This window comes from Aythya ferina (genome assembly GCF_964211825.1).
Source record: "Aythya ferina genome assembly, chromosome: 1".
Taxonomy (NCBI): Eukaryota; Metazoa; Chordata; class Aves; order Anseriformes; family Anatidae; genus Aythya; species Aythya ferina.
In genome coordinates this window covers 206,143,897-206,170,061 of record NC_140296.1, presented here as the reverse complement: position 1 = coordinate 206,170,061, position 26,165 = coordinate 206,143,897, and the positions used below count along the sequence as shown (strand labels likewise).

Here is a 26,165-nt window from a genome sequence, read left to right as displayed (position 1 = left end):
GGTTGGGGCAGCGAGCAGCAGTCCTGGAGATGCCCCCAGGAGCCAGCAGCAGATCCCCCTGTCGGGCTTTGAACGCTTACAGGGGTAATGCAAAGCCCGAGGTTGCGCCCAGCTCGGTGCACGGCTGATTTGGGGTTTTGCCTGCCGGCCATGCGAGTGCTTCAGGAGGTTTTACTGCACTGCTTGAAACAGTTGCATCGAATGTCCTTGAGCAGACGATGCGGGGAAGGAAAATATTAACAGGGCTCCCGAGGTCTGTGATAGGGATTTTTCACCCCGTTAGGTTTCGAGCGTATCCCGCTTTGCCGGGAGCACCGTTCCGCGCCGATGACCCGATGCTTTGATGAGGTGGTTTGGCTGTCAAGGGATTTTTTTTTTTTTAAGGAAAGAAATAAAACGTTATTTCAGGCCAACAACTTGTTAGAAAAGGAAGATGAAAACCAGCATGTGTGTGCCCTGTCCCGCAGGGATCGTGGGCACTAATCCTCAGTGCTGCCCTTGGTTGCGGCATGAGTTTGGGCATGGATTTTGGCTGGACCTGGATTCCTGGGGCTGAAGTAGCCATTGGAGACCCCCAGCACCCTTTTTCCTCGTTTCCTGGCCCAAAAAGCGAGGCACAGGGGCTGTAACAGCCCAGTGCGTGGGCAGAGTGCCGCTGCTTCAACTGCGGGGCTTGACTTTGGGTTCCCAGACAGGGGTCGCATTCCTTAGGGCCTGATGGCTTCTTCAACCAAAACCAACTCCTCGAAACACCCCGGGGCTTGGCTAAAGGACCCAACGAATAGCTTTCAGCATTTTGGAGATGTAAATATTTAATCCCGTCACACCAGACTGGCTCATTTCTTTTGCCCCGAGCGAAGTCCAAGGGGTTTTGCAGCTGGAAGTCACGTTTCCAATTCCGGCTGCGATTTCGCCCAGCCCAAAGCCCCCGGGGAGCGTGGTTGGCTTACAAAATACGTCCCCAGACACCCCGGGGCTCAGCTGTGTCCCCACGGGTGCCGCTCACATCAGCTCCTTGGTGGCATCGGCAGCGGCGCCGGGTGCGCGCTCAGCCCATGCTGCTCCACATTTGGGGCACTGGAGGCTCTCGGTCACATCCTCCCCACTGCACCTTTCTCCAGATATCCACTCCTAAATGCTTCTTGTTGCAGAGTGCATCTGGAGGGGTCATTTTTGGGGTGTTTTTGGTTTTCTCCCCTGTATTTTGCACAGCAAACTTGGACCCGTCGCTACAAGAGAGGTGGCGAGCGGGGTCGGTGCCAGTCCTGCAGGTGCTGGATGGCCCCTGCGAGCGCTTTGGTACTTGGTCTGTGCGTAATGGGGATGGAAACCTTCCAGTATGGACATGGAAAGGCTAAAGGAGGTGATTTAAGTGTCACTGAGGTTAAACACAGCCGAGGCAACGTGCCCTCTGCCCCCAGACACCCGCAGTTGCAGGCCACCCGTAGCCAAGAAGGTGCCACCTCGAGGCTTGGGGTGCTCCTCATCCTCTTGTCTCGGCCCCTTGGCTTTTTCCCTCGGACTTACCCGGCCCTTTTTCTTTCCACAGATCCAGTTTGCCGACCAAAAGCAGGAATTCAACAAGCGCCCGACGAAGATCGGCCGCCGCTCGCTGTCCCGCTCCATCTCGCAGTCGTCCACCGACAGCTACAGCTCAGGTGGGTGCCACCTCCCCCTGGCATCACAGGAGGTGCCCGCAGCAGCCCCACGACCCCCAGCTCCCCCCTTGTAGTCGGTGGGGAAGCACGGGCAGGGGGTTGTTGCTTTTTTTCCAAAGTCAAAAATTAAGAAAATCGAGTCAGAACCTCGCTTTGTCTGGGCTGAGTTTTGTCTCCCTGTGCAGGGACGTGCGGCTCTGCTCCCCCCCTTCGTGTTCCTTTGAAATTGGCACGGCAAAGTCGGGCTTTCTCCTTCAGAGGTGCTCGAGTTGTTTTTTTTGGAGCATATTTTGCTGAAGATTAATTACCGGAGCAGTTTATGGAGGCTTCTTAAACCCAGCAAGAGTTGGAGCCCCCCGAAAACCAGACCAACTTCGTTGTGCGCCCATTCGCATTCAGTATTTAGAGCTGATGCCAAAAAGGCAGCACAACTGAAAACAAATTGCTGGAAATCGGTGTTTTTCCTTAAAGGACAGAGGGCAGCACCGGGGGGAGGCCAACTAAAACTTGACTTGGAGACTGAGCAGGCGAGGTGAGGCTGCCCTGCACCTCACAAGCAGGCTCCAGCCTCAATTTTTTCAGCAAATAATTCACCCTGAGTGGCCTCGGGGTGCTGGGAAGATTCGGTGCCACCTTCCCCCCTGAGTCTGGGAGCGGGGAGAGCTCGCTGGGGATGCTCTCAGGACAGGGCCACCGGGATCCTCGGTGCTTTAGAGGGAACGCTGCCTGCTGCCTGCAACGGGGCAGCTCCTGAAAGTGCTGCAGGAGGGATCAGGACCACTACAGAAGGGATTGGGATCCAATTCCCCATCCCCCAGGGAGCTGTACTGCCTCTGATCCCCTCCTGCTCCCAGCCCCTGGCTCGTACCACAGCAGATACTGAAGCAACCAGGCCTGCAAAGAGTGAAGATACAAGTAAGTTGAAACCAGCAGAAGGAGGTGGTGCTCTCCTGGTCCCTCTGCAATTTTCAGGCTTTTCTGGTGAAAAATCACCATCCCACCGGCGTGGCAGCACGAGCTCTCGGCCCTTGCAGAGCTCTGGCTCTGTGCCGTGGGGAACGAGGAGGGTTCGTGGGGAGGCTCCAGCACAATCCCTCGTTTTCATTCTCTCTGTTGGGGCATTGAGCCTCCTGGCTGGCTGCTGCAGAAAGATTTTGGGCACAGGAGGACAGCCAAAGGCACGAGGTTGAACCAGAGCAGGCGTGAGCCTCTTTCCATCCCCCCCAACTCCAGTTGAGCTCCTACTCACCTCCAGTGCTCAACTCCAGGAGATGCAGCTCCTGGAGGCCCTGATCTCACCCCAGACACACCAGGACTCTCCTTTTTACCTCCTTTCCCAGTTTGTGGATCAGGTCCTCTCCGTGCTGCCCCGAGGAGCCCCCTCGGGGGGGAATTTCACCTTCCCCTCTGCTTTGCACTGGTGTTAAAGATTAGACTGCCCTAACACGGCTCTGCAATCACTATAATGTTTGTACGGGTTTTACAACCCCATTGGATGTCTAATCAGCAGGGTATACTCGGCGTGACTCATTTTTAACGACTAAGAGGCTAATTAACCTGGCTAATGTTTCACGCTTGCGCCCGACTCGCAGCTGGAGGAACGGGGAGCACCTTCGGGGAATTCTCCTCCACCCCTTGCACCGAGCGCTTCCAGCTCAAAGCATCAGCACCAGCAATTAGATAATAGGTGAAAGCATTATATTTTCCTCCTAATGAAAGCTGCTAGGCTGGCAGCTGAGAGGGGAGATTTCTGTTCCCAGGACAGCTGCAGGATGGACAGGAAAATCCCACCCGTGTCTCTCTCCGAGCAGCAGCACCAAGCGGGTGCCCCAGGGATGGGTAAGGGCTGGAAACAAGAAATGTGGGGAGCAGAGAGAGCAGAAGAGGTCTGAAGGTTTGGAGGGCTCAGTGTTTGAAGCAGCTGTGCCTGCTGTGGTGGCCACGTGGGAAGAAAACAGCATCACGAGGCTGCTGCAGGGCGCGAAGCACGGAAACGCCGATGAGTTGAGCTGGCCTGAGTCTTGGGGTTGGAAGTGGCAGCCCCTTGTTACCCCTGCCATGAGCTGCTGTGCTCCGTAGCACTTCATTTAGAGCGTGCAATCTCTCCCACCGGGGAAGTTAATTGTTTTCCTTGCCTTTTGGGAACAGGTAGAAGTGCTGCGTGTGCTGATGTGCTATCAGCCAGCACGCCCGATGAGCCCAGTCCAGGCCACACGTGAAATAATTAATTAAATGAAGACCTCTCCCCTGCTGCTGCTCAGAAGTAACACAACGTGAGCATTATTTCCTGCTCTCCTGTTCTCGGTGTGCCCAAGGACGGGCTGCTCGGCACCTATTGCAAGCCAGGGAGCTCACGAGCGCAGCTTTGGAGTCGCAAACCCAGTGGCAAATCCCCTACGTTCCCGTAACTTCTTCCCCTTTCTGCAAAAGTCAAAGAATTTACGTCTGCTGGGACGAAGATTTGGGGATCAGCTGGGTAACAGCAGCCCCCGTGCCTGGAACGGCGACGCACGCAGCGCCGCGCGTTACGCACCGCGGGCACCCAAATGAGATCAGGGCAGTAATGCCTCTAATTAAAGGCGATGGACTTCCCCCTCGTGCTGTTTCATAACTTCAGAAAGGCTGTGCAGAAAAACAAAGCTTGCCTCTCAGCTCTGAATTTAGGCTCAGACCCAATCTTTGCTGGTTTAGGACACCGGCTGAGGTGCCTCCTTTATTCCCCCCGGGGTGTTTTGTCACCGGATAACAGCACCCAAGATGCTCACGGCGTTCTCGTTGAAATAATACGATTTAGATTAAAAAGCTGCTTGGCTCTCTGGAGTGCCAGCCCCAGTTCGGAAGCTTCCATTAATCAACTTCTGGGTAATTTGGGGTGAAATCTGGGAGTTTGACCATCCTACCAGTTCCTTGGGTGCTTCCAGATTTCAGGCACTAGGAATCCTTTCCTTTCTGTCATGTGCATTTGGCAGGAAAGCCAGGGCAATATTTACTGCTCTGTACCCGTGTGCTCTCACACTGCACCAACATTATTAGTCTAATTAGTCTAATTATCACAGCGATGCTCCTGTATCACACGTATTTAGCAGTAAAGACCCACCTGCATCTGAAAATCTGGCTGCCATCTAGGCAAGCTCTTTCTTTATAAAAATTGCTTGCACAAAACTTGCTTGCACAAACCTTGCTTTCAGCCCCAAAACGCCGAGCTCTGATTTTAAAGCCCCCCCCCCGCCGCACAGATTAGCTGTCTTCAAGGAAGCAATCCTCCTTGAACTAATTAATCCTTACGGAGCCCTCGATGTAAGATGTTCTATTACAGAACTCATTTTTTTTTGTTAAAAATCCCAGCTTCCAGCCCCTTCCAGCTGCCGTGGGGTGCGCAGGCGGCTCGAGGAGCCTGTGGCCATCACCGGGGCGGGCTCGTTTCGCCCCCCGTTCGCTTCCCACTGCGGGCAGGCAGAGAAATTCCAGCAATGTGTAATTCTTCCCGGTAAGCAGATCAGACCCAGGCAGGGCTTGGGGAGCCTGGCACGCCGACAGTGGCAGCTCTAAGCTCGTGCCTGGCGGTCCTTGGGGTTTTTTCTGCCCTCCATGGACCGAGCACGGTCAGCTCCGGGGTGCTGCCAGCACGACGAACCCATGGCCGGGCTGGTGGATGAGTTTCAAGCCTTGCTTTGGATCTTCTGCCCTGCAGACGCCAGCAAAGCCACCAGGAGCTGGCAGTGCACACCTTCACGTGGTTTTTATCATTATAGATATGTATCCAGAGGTCTGGGTGCTTCCATAAAGCCGTGGCTGCTCAGGAGCATGGCACGACCATGGGCTCAGCCACAGCGCTCTCCTTGTGGCACGATGCAAGAAGCTCTCACCCTGCTGCCACCCTGTTCCTCTGGCAGAATTTAAGCACGGAATTGGGACGGAAAGTGGGAAATGCACATCGTTTGCCAGCAGTGCGTGATCATTTGGGGAGCTCTTTTTTTTAAAAGTGGCTCGGAAAGCACACGGGGATGGTGTGCCTGCTCCAACGAGTTTCAGCTCCAAAAGGAGCTAAAAGAAATGATTCTGCAAGAAAGGAACTCCTCGGATGGAGTTTGTTCTACCAGTGGCACAAGCTCCCCTGTGGGTTCTTGCACGAGGCTTGGGGACAGTCCCCTGGGGACACACAGACCGTTTTGGGGCCAGGTCCTGTTCGTTTGGCCCCGTGCCGAACGGTGCCACAACACCCCCTGAGCTGTTAACTTAAAGACCTCGAGTAAAACTTCAGGGCAGATTCGTGAGGATCAGGGGATGAGCTCCTGTGTGTGGACGAGCCTCTTGAGTTGGGTCCCAAGGAGCAGCCCCTGCCACGAGGAGGAGGAAGAGGAGGAGGAGGAAGAGGTGGCAGTGGGGAGCTCAGCAGGACTGAGGGCCCCATTTTCCAGGTGCTTTGTGTCCAGGATGGAAGAGGAGGGATGCTTCAGGTCCTCACGCGTTGCTCTGACTGCTGATGCCACTCCTAGGAGGTGCAAGAGGTCTGCTCTTCCACGGGGGGGGATATTCGGAGGGTGACACGGCACAAATAGTCCCTTTGGCTGGCTCTGATAAGCTCAAAGCACAAGTTCATCTCCAGGCAGATGAAGGCTGATGTTGGACTCCCTGCCCCTTTTGCCTCCTTTTCATCAAATTCAACGAGCCCACCTCCGTGTGGCCACTTTGGGTGGTTTTGGATTCGGTAAGGATTGTCCTGAGGATTTCACGGTTTCTTTTTCTGCAAAAACTTGATTCCAGGGACGGGGAACGCCACCCTGACGGACCGATAATTAGGGAGCAGCCTCTGCCGTGCCGCTGTCCAAAACGCAGCAGGGTCTGGCACCTGAAATTACACCTCTGGGCGGTTTGGGAAGTACTTCAAACATTCATAGGCATGGATGGTGGCTGTCTTAGAGCCAGGAAGGGATAAAATTTGGGGAAGAGAGGCTGCAGAGGAGCTGGAAAAACCCACAGATGAGCACGTGGAGGGCTCAGGCAGTGCTTGAGTAATTACCTCTGGTGTGGTGTTGAAGCAGAGGTGGATGAGCAAAAGGAAGTCACTGTAGGTAAAGGCTGAGTGGGGAGAAATAAATGGGCATTATAAAAAGAAGGGGGGATCCCAGGAGAGGCTGGAGGGAGCTGGGACATCCCCATGGAGAAGCACATCCATGGATGGGCGCAGCAGGTCCCCCCCGCTGGAGGTACCGTGGTTTTTCGGGAGCATCTTCAGCCTCTGACCTCCCTCCTTGTCTTCCTCCAGCTGCCTCCTACACAGACAGCTCGGACGACGAGACCTCCCCCCGCGACAAGCAGCAGAAGAACTCCAAAGGCAGCAGCGATTTCTGCGTGAAAAACATCAAGCAGGCGGAGTTCGGGCGCCGAGAGATCGAAATTGCTGAGCAAGGTAAAGGGGACGGGCACTTCCACAAGGCTCCTGGCTCTCTTGGGCTGTCTCATGCAGCTTTTCCTTCCCAAAAACCCTCCTCTTGCAAGGCTGGGTTATTTCCTGACACCGTTCCTGTTTGAGGGACAGAACCTTTATGGGATTTTGTGGAGTTACAGGGCATAACCATGGCACTCCTACCCGCTGATTTTTGGAGGACTACTGTACAATCCAGTGTATTTTGTTAAAAGCAGTGGAAAAGATGAAACCCATCGTCTAAATTATCCAGCAGGTGGCTTTGTTTTAGCGTGGTCGTCTCCAAAAGTCTGTCCCAGAGGCAGTGCAGCTCTCAGATGGCTGGAGGGGCCGCGGGTCCCGAGTCCTCCTCTGTCTGAAGCTGGTTTTCCTCCGGCCTCGCTCGGCGTTTGCAGGTTGAACTTTGGAAAATATGATTATCCTGCGTCCTAAATAGCTGGAAAAAAAAAAAAAACAAAAAACAAAAAACAAAAAGAAAAACCTCACAGGGTGTTGGATTCTTTTCAGCTGTGTCATCACTGCTTTGGGTTCCTCCGTTCAAGTCTTTTGCTCTTTTTGAAGCTGACGCAGCCGTACAGCTTCGTAAGGGCCCTGGAGATCTGGAAGAGATCTCCAAGAGATCTCCTGGAGATCTGGAGAGCTGGAAGTGCTGCTGGCAGTTTCTTACGTGCTCGCCCGTCTGTGCTTTGGGTTGATGGACCTCTTGTCATTTTTTGCCTTTCAGAAATGCCTGCGCTGATGGCTTTGAGGAAGAGAGCTCAGGGAGAGAAGCCGCTGGCTGGGGCCAAGATCGTGGGCTGCACGCACATCACAGCACAGACGGCCGTAAGATCCCCTCAATCAGCTCTGATCTTTTTTAAGCCCCCTGATGTTTCAGGGTGGGACTATTTAAATGCCATAGCAGGGGGCTGCTACGTGCTGTGACTGCCTGTTCCAGCTGAGAGAGTAGGAAATATTCGTGCCCTGCAGCCCGATCCTCCCTCTGCCTAGTTCTGGGCAAAGACAGCCCTCTGCCAGCAGGGTTTTTAGGCAGGAATTCTTCCCTTTTTGTCCTCTAAAACAGACCCCAGGAGGATAATACGGAGGTGTGGTCTCTGAGTCAGCAGAGCAGTGCCTTACACTGAGTGAGAACGGCCAATTTTGTGGCTGTTTCTGGATAAACAGAGCCTGTCCTTAAAGGCGGTGCAATGCGGGAATCGATGAGGCTCTGCTGCGAGTAATGATCACTAAGAAAATCAAATTATCTTCATCATGTACGCAGGACAAAATGACAATTAGTAATTAGTGCAGTTTTGCAACTCAAGACCCGTGGTTTCTCCTCCAAACGGGACAGGAGCGCTTTCTCCTGCCTGCCTTTGGGACTTCGCGGAGAGAAACCTAACAATACACGTTGAAGTTCTGATTTGCTTCATTCGTTTTTGATCGTAGAACAAAGATTTGCAAAATTCACTTTCTGTATAACTCTCCAACTGCTGCCGTGCTGCTTAAAGCAGCTGCAGGTACCCTCCAGAAATCTTCCCAAGCAAAAGTCAGAAGGAAGTGGACACTTTGGCTTTGTGCAAGGCCACGTTACGGTTTGCCTTGCCTTTCTGATATTTTTTTTTGATTTTATTCCAGGTCCTGATGGAGACCCTGGGTGCTCTGGGTGCCCAGTGCCGATGGGCTGCGTGCAACATTTACTCCACTCTCAACGAAGTGGCTGCTGCCCTCGCCGAGAGCGGTAGGGAGCCTCCCCCTCTTCGTTCATTCTGGTTTTAAAAAGGTTTCTTACTCTCCCATCATGTTTAGTTCATTTACATTCTCTTACAGTGTTTTTTTTTTTCCCTCTTTTAAATTGTTTTCTCGTTAGAATAACACCAGGGGAGAGTGAAATCTCCCCAGTGTGTTTCTCTCCCTCTGTGAGAGCACGGTGAGTGCAATTCCTGGTAAGCTGCACACATCAGCCCGTAATGGTTCACCAGGAGTGCTGCACTTTTCTGTTTTCTAAGCTTACCAGCGTAAACTGCCAGCTTGAATTAGTCTGATGGAGTGGGAAACTTGTAGAGCTGAGCAAAGAAGGGATATATCAGGCTGCAGACTGTAACAATCTGGAGAAGAAATGGCTTTAATCACAGAGATCTGCTTTTTTTCCCCTATTAAAGCAGTGAAAGGAGCTATAAGCAAGACAAAATCGATCTCTCCCACTGGTCCAAACACCTCAGCCAGTGTCTCTGGAGTACAAAAGGAGGTAGTACAGGTGATGATGATGATGATGATGCACGATATCAGCCATCAGAGCTACGTGAGCCTAAAAGTGACTTTGCTAAGAGAAACCACGCTCGATTGCAGCTCTACGAAGATAGGGAATTCTTACATTCGAGTCACAACTTTGGCTAAAAGGGGCGAGAGAGGACTTTCTGGGGACACGATTCACAAAGCAGAAGCAGCTGACGTTGCTGCTCCCCTGGGAGATGCCTCAGCTCAAATCCTGCTCCACCTGGGTAGGGCTGTGGGAGCCAGGAGACCCGGAGGAAGCCAAACTGCAGCTTGCCTCTTACCGGGTCTTCCTCAAACAGAAATCGTTCATGGGCCAGAATGAGCTTGAATAACTTCCTAAGCCTTTAGGAAGGGGAAAGCTGCCTCCTGGCTCCCTGGGATGTGCTCAGGCCGTGGTGGTAGCACCCATCTCCCTCTCTGTGGCAGGCTTCCCCGTCTTCGCCTGGAAGGGAGAATCCGAGGACGACTTCTGGTGGTGCATCGATCGCTGCGTCAACGTGGAGGGCTGGCAGCCCAACATGGTGAGAGCTGGCTCGGATCTGGAGGGCTCTCAGGAGGGCTCAGGGCTGCTCCACATTGCCTCTTGAATTTAGACCCGACTGCCTGGTGCTCAGGCAGCAATTAGCCCCAGAGGGCGTTCCAATTAACTGGTCTGTGCAATCAGACCTGCTGCTGCAGCTGCAGGCATGGGTGGTGCTGCCCAGTGAAGTTTTATTGGACTGTTTCCTAAATAAGCACAAATACATTTGCTGTGGGGCGTTTAGTTTGGTTTCGGGGTAGTTTGCCACGGTTTAAACCAAAATGATTGAATCCAGCCAGTAGAAACTGACTGCAGGTAAGGATGTCGTGGAGAGGCACTGCATCCATTTCACTGTCTGGTTAAACTCACAGCCTTGGTTGAGGGGCTTTCCCTTACCTAGGTCTTTATTTTAAAACCCAAACTGGAATTTGTGGGATTTCTGCACCTTGCTCTTACTGCACGGACACAAACATCCCTGGTTCATCCTGCCCTCGTTTCTGGGGAGAACGGAGAACCCTGAGCTAGGTGAGCGGAATAATTTCCAGCAGCCAAGTCGCTGCTTTCATCCCGACAGGCTTTTAGCCCTGTAGCTTGTGATCTACTTCAGTCAAACAGTAATTAAAGGAGGGAGATAAGCACGTGCCTGCTTTGTTTGTTGGCTCCTTTGAGGTGTTTTTGTCCCTCCCAGTCTGCTGCTGTTCACTTCTGGGCTGCCACCGTGAAAAAGAAGCGTGAACATCAGTCCACCCCCAAGCTAGGAGTCTAGACGTGGCACTGCCTTTTTCTTCTTTTTTTTTTTTTTTTTTTGAGGGATAATTTCCCATCAGAAGCGTCAGCAGCTGACAGTGTAAACCTTTCACAATGTGCTTCTGGCACGCTTGCTTTCCTAGCATCTGCTCAGAGCTCTCGGCTCTGCACCGTGTCTCCAGCACTCGGTGTTTTCTGACCCGTTTCTGCACAAAAAACAACTGCTGGGGGGCACCCAGGGCCCTGGGTCTAGAGCTGCTGGCAGCTTCTCAGGAGGCACGTCGTGTCTCCCAGTCCAAAAACCTCAAGATTTGATGTTTGGGCTCCTGCAAGGTCCACGAGAAGAACTAAAGTCCCAACACCATCTCCAAAGAAAGACCCTCTGAGTTTTCTGATGCTCGGTCTGAACAGGAATGGCTCTTTTTTTTTTTCCTTTTTTCCCTGAAAAATATCAAATCTGTAGGGCTGAGGGCTTGGCTCAGCATCAGCTGAGCTGGGAACAGGCTGCTGCCCCCGACCATGCACCCCTGCCATCTTTCAGCCGTAATTCTCCGTTGTTTTCAGCCCTGTGGTCCAGCTGATCCTGGCTAATTTTAATCAGCTTGGTTTTTTGGGGGGGATCAGCTGCGTGGAATCCATGGCTGTGATGACAAGGCTGGGAAGGGGACGGCGGGGGAATAAAATATCCTTCACCCCTCAAACAAATAAGGGCTTTTTTTCCCAGAAAAAAAGGTGCTTGGGGAAAATTAAGGTGAAAGCAGGGAGGTGCAGAAGAAACCCCCGGCCCCCACGATTCCCTGAGCGTTTTAGAAAGAGGATTATGCTCCCTTTTAAATGGGGATTAATGAAATGAAGACGTCCTGGGGGCTGGGCTGCTGAATTCCCAGCCCTGCGTGGCCCAGGGGAGCTTCTCAGCCCGCTCAGCGCTCGGCTGCCTCGGTTTCCCAGCCTTTAGGTGGGAGGTAAATCTGGGAATTCCCCCAAATTGAACAGAATTGGTGCTTTCTGGTGCCGTGGTCCTGCAGCTCCGTTAGGGAGACGAAGGCTGGGAAGCAAGGAGATTGCTCCCTGCTTCTTCTGGAGTCGGGGTCCTCCCAATTTCCACCTTTCCATGGCTCTTCTGGGGACCCCGTGGGCCACCAGAGGCCACCGAGGTGCAGAGGACTCAGGGAAGAGCACGTGTGTAGGTTTTTTTTTTTTTAACCAAGGCAGGTTTTCACAGGGCTCCTTTCCTCATCTTCAATGCCTTTATTAGAGCAGGAAGCCTCTGGCTTTGTCCCCTGCCCTTCAGCATGTCAGGAGGAGGAGGTGGGTGGCTCAGGGCACTGGGGACCCGATGAAGAACAGGTTTGCACCTCGGAGGCTGAGGTTTGAAGCCTGAGAAAATGAACAGCGACCCAAAACTGTTGTCTGAGCGCAGGTCAGTATTATTTTTTTCTCTAAATGGGGGTCTTTGGACCCGAGGATCTCTTGAGGTCCCTTCCAGCCCCTACAATCCGTGATTTGGTGATTTTGAAGGCGCTGTTTCACGGTGCAACCACATGTCAGTTGGCATCAGTGCCTCCACTTCACCCTCCTGCCTCCACCGTGAGCAGGCCCGCTGGAAATCTGATGGCTGCGTGTGGTTTGAAGGCTTCTCTGCTCCTGGAAATGGGGAAAAGGAGCTCTCCCAGCTTCTTTTTGCGTTTCCCCTGGTCTCCTGATAACCCCCAAGGTCTGCAGCACTCCTGCTCGGGGTTATCAAACAGAGCAGTCCCACCTGAGCTGTCGGGACAGTGTCTGATGCCAAAACTTGGGTTTGATGAGGAACAATTTGGGCTCACGATTTATCCCGTGTGCCTTTTTGGGGTCAGCAAGCCTTCTGGCTCTTCGGGGCGGTGACTTTGTGGTTGCCTTCCTTGCAGATCCTGGATGACGGAGGCGACCTCACGCACTGGATTTACAAGAAATACCCCAACATGTTCAAGAAGATCAAGGGCATCGTGGAGGAGAGCGTGACCGGCGTGCACAGGTAACGGGCCAGGAGCCCAGGGACGAGCAGACAAAGCCCCTACAGCCTCGGGGCACCGGGAACAAACCAACCCAAGCTGCTCAGTGCCACAGGCTGAATGTCAAGCCTCCGAAAATGTGGTCTGTGGCTTTCCTTCAGCGTGGGAGGTGACTTGCGAGCAGGGTTGGTCCTACCACGGGTGACAGAAAAGAGGGGAGCGAGGAGAAGAGCAGCAGGCTCTGCTTTTGGCTTTATTTTTGCCCTAAGTGGGGCTCGGCTGCGGCTGTTGGAAGTGGCTGAGAGCTCGGAGAGAGGCGCAGGCAGCTCTCAAAAGAGGGAAACGAAATACCCGAAACGAGGAAGCGACCGATTTGGGTTTGTAGCCAGCGGGGTCAAGAAAAGGACCTGGAGACGTTTTTAGCGCTGGGAATCGTTCCTGATTTGGGTAAAAGAGGTGTGCAAGAGCAAAACTGCGTTAAAAATGGTTCCTTGTGTTCTCGTGCTGGGATCAAGGCTGAGTTCTGATGATGTGTGCGTGCAGAGAGCGTGTGCCCTGCCTCGGGGGGAGCTTCTGGGTGTAGAACCGGGCGTAGAAATCACAGAATCGGGGAAACACAGAATCACAGAACGGTTTGGGTTGGAAGGGACCTCACAGCCCATCTAATTCCAGCCCCTGCCATGGGCACAACGCCTCCCACCAGCCCCAGCTGGTTCTCCTCCCCAGGGTCCGGAGCAGGGGGGTGAATTTCAAGCCCTCTTTGCAGCAATAGTTCATTTGCATTTCAGTTCATTTGCATTTCAGTTCATTTGCATTTCAGTCCATTTGTAGTGGGTTTGCTGGAGGTGCAGCTGGCTCTGCTCGCTCCCACTGCTCTTGGCTGGCTGCACGTGGCCGTGAACATCACCCTTCCGTGGCCACCTCTGTTTTACTCGGAGCTGGAAGAAGCTGAGGAATTAGAGGAGTTCCCATCACGTTATCTGAAGCAGGATTTGGGAGTTTCATCCTTTCGAGGACATCAGAGGGAGGTCGTAACATCAGCAGCCCTGAGGCAGGCAGAGTTCAGAGCACCTTCTGTTTGACATCTTCATGAAATGCCTCTTGCCTGGCCATGAGACATTTCAGGAGGGATAGGAAGCAGGGATAAAAACGCCTTTGGAAGGAAGGATGCTCCCTCCTCCTGAAATGAGGAAAGGGAAATTAGCAAAGGGAAATATTTTTCCACTGATCCTCCGTTTCTTCTCCTATTTCTGGCAGGCTGTACCAGTTGTCTAAAGCCGGGAAGCTCTGCGTGCCAGCCATGAACGTCAACGACTCGGTCACGAAGCAGAAATTTGACAACCTGTACTGCTGCAGGGAGTCCATCCTGGACGGGTACGAGCCCGCGGGGTCGGGGTGGGGATGGTGAATCCTGGGGGCTGCTCCACAGGATGAGATCCCTGTGCCTGTCCTGCCTGCCGGTTTAGAGCATTTTTGATCAAATGATGTTTTGAAAGAAATCAAAGACCCTTTCTTACCTCTGGTCCATCCTATTTGAGTCATAGATGGGCATCTGCAAGTCTCTGGAGTCAGTAGTGGTCCCTCTAACAGTCAGAAGGTGCCAGGAGTGTAGGAGAACGATCCCGCAGCAAAACCTTGAGCAGTTCGAAAACTTCCATTTTTTTGAAAGCCTGATTTATTTATTTTTTAGCCCAGCTTCGTTCTGGATGGGATGCATCACTTCAATTCTGCCCCTGCTCTTCTTTTTGTGGAAGGTGTCTGGAAGATGTACCAAATGTTTTCTGAGCCCTAGTGATGTGCAGCACTCCTGAAAAAGCTTTTGGTGCCCCTGGGGAGCTCACCAGGCTTTGTGCTCTCAGGGTGCTGCCCTTCCTTGTGTGTCTCCGTGCATTTTCCCTTCCCAGTGAGCATGGCTTCAGCTCTGCAGCATCTCCCGTGCGAGGGCTTCAGCAGCAGAGTGGCTGCAGCACTCATCTCTTCCCCTTTTCCCAAGCAGTGTCAGGATGAAACCTTTCTGTTTCTGCATCACGTTTCTGCCTTCCTAGTCTCCTTTTCTTCACCCTCTCCCGTGCATAGACAACAAGCCAAGAGAAAAAAAAGAGAAGAGGCTGTGGAAGACGGAGAATTTATCCCGTAGCAGTTACGTGCCCGTAGCCTTGATGCAATTCTGAGGTTGTGTCCTTCAGCTGGGCGAAATAAGGAGGTGCAGAAGGTGGGACCGACAGGGCTGGCGAAGGCTTTTTCCTCCTCTCCCACCTGGCTTCTTCTAAGGAGTATTCTAAGGCTGCTGCTCTTGAGATGCAGTGCAAAATGCTTGAAGTTGTGAGCTAGGGAGGGTGTAAATCGCAGTGTAAATCCCACTTTCCTTCTCTTTTTCTGTATTTTTATGGAATTGAGTGTCCCTACCCCCAATGCCAAAGTTTGCCAAAGCCAGGCGAGGTTAGGACGAGAATTATTCCTGCAGTTTGGATGGGTGGACTATTTTTTTTTTTGGATCCAGTGCTCCCAGCAGCCAGGTAAGCCCAGCAGCTAGGACAGAATGGACTTTGCAGCCCCGTGCTGCTGCTGAGGTGGAGAAAAGCTCGCTGCTCCGTGCCAGGCAGCTGCAGTACAGCGGAGGAACCCTCGGGGAAGTGTTCTCCATGAAGGCTGCCTCTTTCAAGAGACACATTGCTTCGTGTTGATAACTCGGCGTGGTTTAATTGACCTGCCTGCAGTCACTGGCTCCTTGCTGAAGTCAGAATGTCTCCTCCTGCTCTGTCAGCCTCGTGCTCATCACAAAACCCACTCCACCACCTCTTTCCTAAATCTAACAATAATTTATGGGGTGTTTAGTAGAGTGCCTCATCCATCATCTCAGCTTAGGAGCTGCTTTCCTGGTCGTGGTCATCCTGAGCAGGAGGAGCGAGGAGGGCTCGTGTTCGGGCACCTGCGTGTCCCGATGCTTTGAAACGTGTGTAAGTGCCACAGGAGCTCGTGCACCACCAAATACTCCCCTGGCTGACCCACTGCACTCAAAAGATTTCTTCCTCACGTTTCTGTTGTCCTAAAAGACCACGTTTTGGGCTCAAGTCAGCCATGCTGGGCACAGGAGCCAGACCGTGGCGCTGCAAGCAGCCAGCGGCGTCCTACTCTTCCTGCCCTCAAATCTCAGAAAATTCAACCAAAATCTCCCAGATGGGTGCAGTCTGCGAGGTGGAGCAGCATACAGGATCGTACCCAAGGGGCAACACATCACTGACCAAAGCAATACAGGGAAAAGATCCCGATGAAGTCAATCCCATAATCAAATCCCTTTCCCTCTGTGTTATGGCTCTGGGGTCCCCGGCTGTGGCTCAGCCACCTGGAGAAGGGTTGCCCCAAAATTTGAGGATCTGGGGACTTTAAAATTCTTTAGCCTTGTGTTCACGTGCTGTTGGTGGTTAAAAAAAAGGTTGAAATCCTTAAATAAGCTTCTTCATCGTGTTGGCTTCGGTCGTGGTGGGCGCTGGGCTCCCTGGGGAGAAAGGTTGGGATTTGAGGTGCTCCGGGCCCGGCACCTGAACGGGGCCAAGGGAGAGCTGAGCACAGGCCCGATTAAATCTGCCGGGGTCGTCGCCTAAGTTCTCCTGGAAGAGGAAGGGAATTTCACCTTCCCTGCACTGCTAACCTATTTCTGTGTGCTAAAAATAGCCCGCGATGTAGGGCACTCTTCGGGGGGAACCAGGAGGAAACGGAGTGGAAGGGAGAGCTTTATTTATAGCAAGCGCTGCGATCCTGGCCATAAATTACCGCTCGTCTGCTCCTCCTCTAGCTGTTCCTGCGAGGTGCTTTGGCTCTGAGAAAATGGAGAAAAAAAACCTAAAGTGTTTCTGGAAAGATTTTAGAGATTTCCGGAGCACCACCGAACCCAAGCCCCAAATCCTTCCTCCTGGTGTCAGCTCCGCACTGGCAGCTCCCACCCTCCCCAGAGGGAAAAGTCCCTTTGGAGGGACCCTGCAGGTCCCTTCCCTGCTCCCAAATCTCAGCGGGGCCTCGCTGGGTCTTGGTGGAGGGCACAGCTCCTGCTGGGGGCAGCGATGTGATCCCCAGGAGCAGAATGAGGTCTTGGTGCTGCCCTTCCCATCATGGCCAGGTGGAAGGGGTCTTACTTCAGGTCTTTAACTCCTTTTTCCTTTTTCCCTAGCCTTAAGAGGACAACAGACATGATGTTTGGAGGGAAGCAGGTCGTGGTGTGTGGCTACGGGGAGGTAAGGGCTTCGTGCACACCGCGTCCCGCGGAATCGGGGCGCCCTCTGCACAGCTTCACCCCGCGGGGCTCTGCTGTCCCCTCTGACTTCCCCCTGCTGGGAACAGCCCTGTCCTGGCAAAAATGAAGGTTTTCGTTTCATGACATCCAGTCCTTGGTATTAAACATAGCAAATCTGAATCGTAAAGCATGAAATAAGCTGAATATCTTTAATTACCAAGGCGCTCAGAGGCGGCGTTCTGCGGGCGCGCTGCGCAGCTGCAGCGTTGCGCACGGAAGGGTGCTCAAAAAAAAAAGATAAATTAATCTTTTTAAATGAATTTACCGGTGTGCTTTCACTCCCCACAAGGAGGAATCCTCACTGGAGGTGAGACTGGGATATTCCCCCCGGGGAGTCCTTGCAGGGACCAGTTAACACCAGTTACAGGGGGCTCTTTTATCCAAAAAAAGCTGAAATTGGGCATTTTCCTCCCTTCGTTTGAGATGAGCCATGGAGAAACCCTTTGGAGCTGTGGCCGATCCAAGGATTGCCCGTTCCCCCGAGGCTTTGGGATGCCAAAGCAAGCACATTTTGGGGAAATCTGGGTCCTTCAGCCGCAGCGCCGAGTTCCCCAGTAACCCCAGAGACTAAACCCTTAAGCCTCCTCACCAGAGCAAAGGTTGTGAGAGACTCTTAAACTTTCTCCGAGCTAAGTGTAATCTCCTCTTATCCTTCTTCCTGGCCACGAGGATGTTTTGGGGGACAAAAGAGCTCTCGGGGACCAAGACGAGTGCCCCTTTCTTATTTTTAGTGCCTTTTCTGGCCGAGCTGGCACCTGACTCAGCTCTGAGATTGCTCCAAATTTTGTGCATCGGGGAATTTTGTGCATCCAGGAGCCGTGTGCGTGCAGCCGGAGCTGGCACGGGGCTCGCAGTGGCTCTGTCCCTTCCCCTTGGGCTGCAGAGGAGGTGCCCAGCGCCTGAAGGGCAGCGTTTGGGATTTCCTTGGGGAAGGGCGGTGATGCTGCGGAGAGATTTTGGTGTTTTATTTCTGCTTTTTTCCCCCCCAGGTAGGGAAGGGCTGCTGCGCGGCGCTGAAGGCCATGGGCTCCATCGTGTACGTGACCGAGATCGATCCCATCTGCGCCCTGCAAGCCTGGTAAGCCCTCACACCACACCCAGCTTCCTCTTTGGGCTCTTTTTTTCAGGAAAACCGTGCCCAGAAACCCCTCAGCCACGATGCTCCCCTGGCAGGGGGCTGGTGAGGGGCTTCTCAGCACACTCAGGGGGCCCTCAGCTCCCTCCTGCAGCCAGGAGAAGGCTCCTGTGCTCAGCATCACCCCATTTTTTTTAGCATCCCGTGTGCCAACGTGCATCACTTTAGCCCACGGTGGGAGCATGAGCCCTGAGTAATTAGCAGCATTAATCAACTTGTGGATCAGCCTGCGTGCTTTGTGGCCCCCCTGAGTTTGCAGGAGCTCCACGGGGGCACCTGAGATGCATCCAGCACCCTCTGAGCCACATCCAGCACCCGCTGCCCCCTTCCAAGGGTTTCCAAAGGTTTTCAAAGGGAGTTTGCAGTGGGGAGGACAGCAACCGGGACGTCCTGAGAGATCCAGCAGGAAAAAAAAAAGGAAAAAAAGAAAAAAAAAAAAAACAACACTTTTTTTTTATAGTAACTGTGATTTTGCAGCTTGTGAGAGTCACAGAAATAAACTCCCGGGAGGACTGTCAAAAAAAGTCCTAAAAAATCCTGCCCTGGTTATCAGCTGTGCTGAACACACCTTTCTCGGCCAAGTTTGGGCTGACTTGCTGAGTGCTCAGCACTTCTGAAGATCACGTCGGTGCCTAAATGGAGATTTGTGAAGTTAATGAGAGACATCTGTGGGTTTGGGGCGGCTCATTTTTTTTGTATGATGATCTGAATCCGTATCAGGAAGGATTCTGCAGCAGCAGGGTTTATCTGCACACTCTGGATGTGCTTTGCAGGAGCAGCAACTCTAAAAAAAAAAGCTGTCTCAAGCCAAAACTGAGATTTTTGGATGCAGAGGCCTTGGGAGAAAACGTGAAATGCCCCAAAACACTTTTCAGATGTCAATTCTTGCACAACAGACCCCAATTCCAGAAGCAATCCCGATGGCTCGGGGTACGTGCGTGTCCCTGCATCGCAGTTTGCAGCCTCTGGCATCGGTTAAAACAAGTATCTTGGGAGTCACTTGAATTGTGTTTTTTTTTCTATTTTTGGCTCATTTTTGCTGCTTCTCACACCCGGTGTTTTTTCCCCTCCCAGCATGGACGGGTTCCGGCTCGTGAAACTCAACGAAGTCATCAGGCAGGTCGACATCGTCATCACCTGCACGGGTACGCGGGGCCGGGGGCGGGCAGGCGGGTCCCCAAATTTCGGGTCCATCATTTTCCAAAGGAAAGGGCAAAACCATGGGAAAAGCCATGGGTGAGGTGCCCCTGCCCGTGGCAGTACGGGAACGGGCTCCTCACGTCGCTCCTGCTTTTGCATTTCATAATATTTATTGACAATATTGCAATTTATCATCGATATTGCCATTTATTACTGATAGTGCCATTTTTATTGATACTGTCATTTATTATCGATATTGTCATTTCTGACCAATACTGCCATTTATTACCAATGTTGCCATTTTTCATGGATTTTGCCATTTCTGACCAATATTGTAATTTCTGACCAATACTGTCATTTATTACCAGTATTGCCATTTCTGACTGATATTGCCATTTATCACCGATATTGCCATTTATCATAAATGTTGCCATTTCTGACCAATATTGCCATTTATTACCAATACTGCTATTTCTGACCGATATTGCCATTTATTACCACTATTGCAATACTGCCATTTCTGACCAATATTGCCATTTATTACCAATACTGCCATTTCTGACTGATATTGCCATTTATGACCAATATTGCCATTTTTCATGGATTTTGCCATTTCTGACCAATATTGTAATTTCTGACCAATATTGCCATTTATTACCAATATTGCCATTTATGACCGATATTGCTATTTATTACCAATACCACCATTTCTGACCAATATTGCCATTTATTACCGATATTGCCATTTATCACCGATATTGCCATTTATCATGAATTTTGCCATTTCTGACCAATATTGCCCTTTATTACCAATATTGCCATTTATTACCAATACTGCCATATCTGACTGATATTGCCATTTATTACCAATATTGCAATACTGCCATTTCTGACCAATATTGCCATTTATCATGGATTTTGCCACTTATGACCAATATAACCATTTCTGACCGATACTGCCATTTCTTACCAATATTGCCATTTCTGACTGATATTGCCATTTATTACCAATATTGCCATTTATCATGGATTTTGCCATTTCTGACCAATATTGTCATTTATTACCAATATTGTCAATATTGCTATTTATTACCAATACTGCCATTTCTGACCGATACTGCCATTTATGACCAATATTGCCATTTATTACCAATATTGCAATACTGCCATTTCTGACCAATATTGCCATTTCTGACCAATACTGCCATTTCTGACCGATATCACCGTTTCTTCCCAATATTGCCATTTCTGACCGATATCACTGTTTCTTACCAATACTGCCATTTCTGACCGATATCACCGTTTCTTCCCAATATTGCCATTTCTGACCAATACTGCCATTTCTGACCGATATCACCGTTTCTTCCCAATATTGCCATTTCTGACCGACGTTGCTGCCTTGCAGGCAACAAGAACGTGGTGACCAGGGAGCACCTGGACCGGATGAAGAACAGCTGCATCGTCTGCAACATGGGGCACTCCAACACGGAGATCGACGTGGTGAGTGCGGGGTGAGGGTGCTGCTTTCGGGGCCCTCTGCCCCCACTGTCTGCCCCGTGCCCCTTTAGGACCCCGAGAGGAGTTGAAACAATCCCACAGCAGCCTCGTCCCTTCCCCTTGAGAGGCAGTGGATCCCCTTCTCCATCCAGTGCCTCTCCCTCTGTGCTGCACCGAAATCTGCTCATCTGTGCTTAGAATGGGGCAGAAAACCAGGGGAGCCTTGTCTGAAGGGAATTGCTTTGCCAAAGCTCCACTTTTAGGGCCATTTTCTGTGCAGCATTCTCCCCACCTTGCTGGGAAGAAGTGACCGTGGCTGTGCGTGGTTCAGCTGGTGACCCTAAATCCTTCTCAGCCAGAAGAGCTCAAAAAAAACCCGTTGTCACTGGAGCACCCTAACCATAAAAAAAAAAACCATTTTCAGGTTATGATTCATAAAGGTTTCATGGGGCTGGGACTGCCACCGGGCCCAAAGGAAACTATCATAATGTGGGCGAGTTGCTTCCTCTTTTCCTTCCTCTTCTGCAGCTTCTCTTTTCTGCCCCCTGCCCTGGGTTTAACTGTTGTAACGCCGTGTTTCAGGCAAGCCTGCGCACACCGGAGCTGACCTGGGAGAGGGTGAGGTCCCAGGTGGACCACGTTATCTGGCCAGACGGGAAGAGAATAGTCCTGCTGGCGGAGGTGAGTGGCACGCAGAGGGACTGCAGCCTGCTCTCTGCCTGGGGAGGGAGAAAAGCAGGGCTGGGACCAAAACGCTTCCAGAAATCACCTCCTGGGGCTCAGCACTCTGCTAGAAAGGGTTGGTTTCACCCTGATTTGGCTGAGGGTGCAGAAAAGCTCCTCTGTTTTTCCATATTTTTCCCCAGCAGCGTCCCACCCCCCAGGGTATTTCATCTCATTTTTCCTTCTGGGTTGTTTTACCGAGTTACGGGGACGATCAATCCCGAGGGGTTCAAGCACACGGATAAACGTTGCTTCATCCCAAAAGGGAGGCACTTCGCCTTCCGTAGGGAGGGCTGCAGGCTGCTGTTGGCACCAGGCACGGATAACAGCAGGTTTTTGCTCCCCAGGGCCGCCTGCTGAACCTGAGCTGCTCCACCGTCCCCACCTTCGTGCTCTCCATCACTGCCACCACGCAGGTGAGCGGGGTTCGGGGCCGCGGCTCGCTCCGTGCCGGGCTGTGGTTGCTCACCAAAAAATCTTCTCCCCCGCAGGCTCTGGCTTTGATAGAGCTCTACAACGCTCCCGAGGGCCGCTACAAGCAAGACGTCTACTTGCTGCCGAAGAAGATGGGTAAAGCTCCCTTCCTCTTTCATTTCTTCTTCCAAACGAGACCCAACAGATGGGAGGCTCTGGGCTGGCAGCAGCGAGGCATCACAGCCCCCCGGCCTCTCCTCTTCACCTCCCTGCCCAGCTCGGGGGCTTCCAGCAAGCTCCTCCTGCTGGGTCCTGGCTCTTTTTGGGGCTGGATGCGTTATTTCCCTGCCCTGCCTGGGGGAAGCAGGCTGCCACGCTTGGCTCACACCCAGTGCTGATTCAGGAGATTTTCGGGCATGTTTTCTGCCCGTGGAGCTACGTGAGGACACGTGGTCCCTGCCAGCAGCTCTGCCAGCAGGACCCCACCGAGCACACAGCTATACAAACCCCGCTTTTGCTGCAGAACCGGTCTTTTTTGGCTTAATTGTGTTTTTTTGGGGGACCGGGTGCAGCTTGTCCCTAGCTTGGGTAGAAGTTAGGTGTCACTTGCCTCGGTAGGGCATCCAGGCAGTGGGAAAGCCTGCTGTGTCCACCCTCATCACACTACAGCTCGTGGGGAACCACAGCTCTCGTTTCAAAATCAAACCCCAGCCTCACGGTAGCGCATCTGCTGCTTGCTCAGAGGCGCCGGGGCTGAGTTTGGGCACCTCAACTTGACTCCTCCAGTCCCAGATTTGAACGTGGCTGCCTCCCAAAATACAGCTCGCTGTGGCGCCAGCACGCTCACCCCCTCAGTCTCCGAAAATCCCAGCACTGATAAGACACCGAGCTCTGTCCAGAGAGCAGCGGGCTCCCTTCGCTGTGCCCAAGGTCAAGGGGAAAAGAGCTTCTGCCCTGGGGCAGGGAGCGAGCAGCTCGCCCGAAAGGTTTGGGGTTTATTCAGTAGGGGAAAAGCCAGGCTGTAATGTGGGGGGGTTTCCAGATGCAGCCATGGGTGCTGGGACAGGAGGACAGATGGGGCAAGCACCGGGACCTGCTGCCACATCCTAAGGGCTCGGCTGATGTCCATGCTCCTACCAGGGCTTGGGGACCCAGCAGAGGCCAGGACTGGGACCACAGCGTACTGCAACCTCCGGGGGGCTGCAGGGAGCTGGGTTTTTCACCCTTTGTGCTCCCCTTTCACCCTTTGTGCTCCCCTTTCACCCCTTGTCCTGCCCCTTTCACCCTTTACCCTGCCCCTTTTGCCCTTTACCCTGCCCCTTTCGCCCTTTGCGCTTTCGATAGCAGCCGGGCTGCGCTTTCCGCTCCCCCCACCCCACTAATTTCCCAAGGCTTGGAATCGTTTCAGACGAATACGTGGCGAGTCTCCACCTCCCGACCTTCGACGCACACCTGACAGAGCTCACGGACGAGCAAGCCAAGTACCTGGGGCTGAACAAGAACGGGCCCTTCAAACCCAACTACTACAGGTGCCGCTCGCTCCGGCCGCAGCGAGCCCGCGGGGACTGGGTTGGGACCGCGGCGTCTGAACGAGAAAGGGGGGGGACAACGGGATTAAGGATTTCATCCCGTTTAATTTAAGGGCGTGGGCTTTCTGGTAAATCCCCTTACGGGACGGGGACGGCGTGATTTGAGCCGACACGAGGTGCTCATCAGGACCTGAGCCCCTGGTGTCTGGCGGCAGCTGTCACCCGGCCGGGGCGAAACTCAGCTCAGCTCAGCGCAGTGCCCTCGGCCAACTCCGATAGCAGCTTTATTTATAAAACCTGACGAGCACGGGCTGGCACAGGGCAGAGTTTGAGCTCGCCGGCAAGCCTGGGCTGGCCCACAGCAAAATAATCATTTTCCACCCGAGCCCCTTCTCCTTCCCGGCTCCAAATTCGGAGGGGGCTGTGGCCAACGAGGCAGCTCATTTTCTGCCGTGACAGCTTTGCACACAGACACAAACCAGCCTGGGGGCTGGAGCCCTGATGTTTTGGGGCAGGAAAAGGCATTTTCTTGGCACAGCAGCGGGCGTTCAGGTCCGCAGTGCCCACGGGAGAGCAGTGCTGTGGAGAGGCACTCCACTTCTTGGGGTTTCGCGCGTTTTGCCAGATCCTGAGCGTTTTTCCTGCCCCGTGCTGTGTACAAACAAACCCTCAGTGCTGCGTCCTGCCTCGCCAGGAGCTCCCCACGGGATTTGCCTTTGCCCTGCTCCAGGGCCGTGCTGCAGCCCTGACCCCGTGGGCAGCAGCGGGTGGCACGGTGCCCGTGCCCCGTGCCGCGGGGCCGGGGCGTGCGCAACAGCTGCAGCCACAGAAACCCAAGCTGCCAGCACAGCGTCAGCTTTTCCAAAGCTCCCTGGCCTGAAGCTCAGGGCTGGGGGCGAGAGGAGATCTCCAGGTGCTGAATCTCCTCTTTTTCCAGCTATAAAGGGGCCCTTGGGCTCCTGCTCCCCGTGGCTTCAGTTCTGGTGGGGATTTTCTCCCTGCACTTCCCAGCCGGAGAGCCTCGGAGCTCCCAGTGCCTCTCTCCGGGTTTTTTTTTGGTAACCTCAGCTGCTTTGAGCAAGGCTCGGGTGCTGAAGGCGTTTGCACCTTCCGTGCAGCTCCCCCGCTTCCTGAGCTGGTCCCATCACAAACCCCTGGCCCTCGGGGTCCCCATCAATCCAGCACCGCCGAATTTTGCTCTTCCTGCACCCGGCAGCGAGGGCAGGCGGCTAAATATAACGCGGTATTTGTGGGGGAGGAGGGGAGGACCGGGTCCCTTCCTACATCACTTTTTTTCTTGGTGTCCACCCCCCTAAAACACACATTTTTTGCTGGGGGGGGGACGTGCCACGGGGTTTGCACAGCACCAGGCTAAAACCTCGCTTTCTCTTCCCTTCCCCAGGTATTAAAGTTCCTGCCGCCGTAGCCAAAATCGTAAGGAACAAGAACCCAAGTCTTTTCTCAACTACTGTACAGGACGAAACAGTGCAAGCTTCCTAAGTTAGAGCCGGGCTTGCTCATGTAGTAGACAGTGTGTTAGGTTAATTTATTTATTAAATTAGAATACTGTACATGCGGCCTCTGCCACTGGTGTTTGTACTGCCACGGGACTGGGAGACGGTTGATTCCTTTCCGTTTTGTTTCATTTTTGTCTCTTTCGGTTGTTCCTTTCCGGGGCTGGGAGGATGGGGAGCGAGGTGCTGCGGGGCGAGGAGGAAGCTGAAAGGTGGAGGCTGAGCCCTGCTTCTGGTCCTGGCCGCTTCTTCCAGCAGAGCAGGATCCCCGGACAGCAAAGTGCTGGGGTTTTATCTCCCACGCTGTTTGAAACGCAGTGAAAAAAAACCGTGTCTGCTCCAAATGCTGCTGATGGGCTGGTGGAGAAGCAGCGAACTGACCAGCAACCGCCGGGGAAACCGCTCCGAAATCTGCTCAGCTGCCCCCGGGATGGCTCTGCCAGCTGAACTCGGCCTTCGCTCTGCTGAAAGCTCTAAGGAAAGGTCCGAGCCCTGCCCCGAGGACGTGTCCGGAGCCGGTGGCAGAGCGGTGCCAGGTCCGGCAGCCCCCTTGAAGCCGTGGAGGTGGTGGCGTGGACCCAGCCCCGCTCCTCGCCGAGCCGCTCGGCGGCGTTGTCCTGCTGCTCCCATTCCGAGTGCCAACCTTTTGCCGTGCAACCAAAGCTATTTTCCTCCTGGGGCCTTGCACCGCCGCGGACGGATGCTGCTCGCGCTTCTCCCCAACGCAGCCCTCGCTGGGAATCTTTGGAGTCTGATTTTCTGGTGGGATTTGTCCGTCATCGTGATCAATCAGGAGATCCCCTCCGAGTGGAGGAGATGTACTCCGGAGTCATCCCCGCCCCAATCCTGTGCACGGGGCAGAGGGTCACAAGCAGAGTTCAGAATCACAAAAACCCTTCGGTGGCATCAAATTTTGATGTCTCAGAGTCGAAAAACATCAAATTTGGCACTGCTGCTCGCCTGAGCCCCGGACGTCCTGCCCTCACCGGCATCGCTTACGGCTCGCCCCAAGAACGTGGCCCTTGTCAAGTGAATTCGCCGACCCTGGGAGCACAAAAGCCTTTCGTTTATCCTGTGGTTGCTGCTTCGGTGCCCGAGTCCCCCCTGAGATCCTCCTTTTGTCCTCGTGGGCCTCGTGAAGACTCCCCCGAGGCAGCTCGCTCACGCACAAGGAAGGAGAAGCCGCGGCACCGCGGTCCCTGCGGCCACGTCCTGGTGGCAAGACCTCGGGCAGCTCCTCCGCAAGGTGCTCACCTCCAGGGCAGGCTCTCTCCTTCACTTTCTTATCCCAAATTTCTCCAAAATTTGTCAAAACGAGGGAAGCGAGGGAC

The 26,165-nt window shown here is 53.2% G+C and overlaps 1 protein-coding gene across 1 annotated transcript in view; it reads left to right on the top strand.

Moving 5' to 3' along the window:
- Positions 1 to 24,891, top strand: part of AHCYL2 (adenosylhomocysteinase like 2) — a 59,819-nt gene extending 34,928 nt beyond the window's left edge. The window contains exons 2-17 of the mRNA XM_084504534.1: positions 1,550 to 1,658; positions 6,925 to 7,068; positions 7,808 to 7,908; positions 8,701 to 8,803; positions 9,766 to 9,860; positions 12,511 to 12,617; positions 13,852 to 13,968; positions 16,760 to 16,823; positions 17,872 to 17,960; positions 19,092 to 19,162; positions 20,563 to 20,657; positions 21,237 to 21,335; positions 21,725 to 21,793; positions 21,869 to 21,947; positions 23,200 to 23,320; positions 24,723 to 24,891. Coding sequence (XP_084360660.1) covers positions 1,550 to 1,658; positions 6,925 to 7,068; positions 7,808 to 7,908; positions 8,701 to 8,803; positions 9,766 to 9,860; positions 12,511 to 12,617; positions 13,852 to 13,968; positions 16,760 to 16,823; positions 17,872 to 17,960; positions 19,092 to 19,162; positions 20,563 to 20,657; positions 21,237 to 21,335; positions 21,725 to 21,793; positions 21,869 to 21,947; positions 23,200 to 23,320; positions 24,723 to 24,729 — 1,470 coding nt within the window. The 3' untranslated portion in view covers positions 24,730 to 24,891. The remainder of the gene's footprint in view (positions 1 to 1,549; positions 1,659 to 6,924; positions 7,069 to 7,807; positions 7,909 to 8,700; positions 8,804 to 9,765; positions 9,861 to 12,510; positions 12,618 to 13,851; positions 13,969 to 16,759; positions 16,824 to 17,871; positions 17,961 to 19,091; positions 19,163 to 20,562; positions 20,658 to 21,236; positions 21,336 to 21,724; positions 21,794 to 21,868; positions 21,948 to 23,199; positions 23,321 to 24,722) is intronic.
- Positions 24,892 to 26,165: the final 1,274 nt, after the last annotated feature.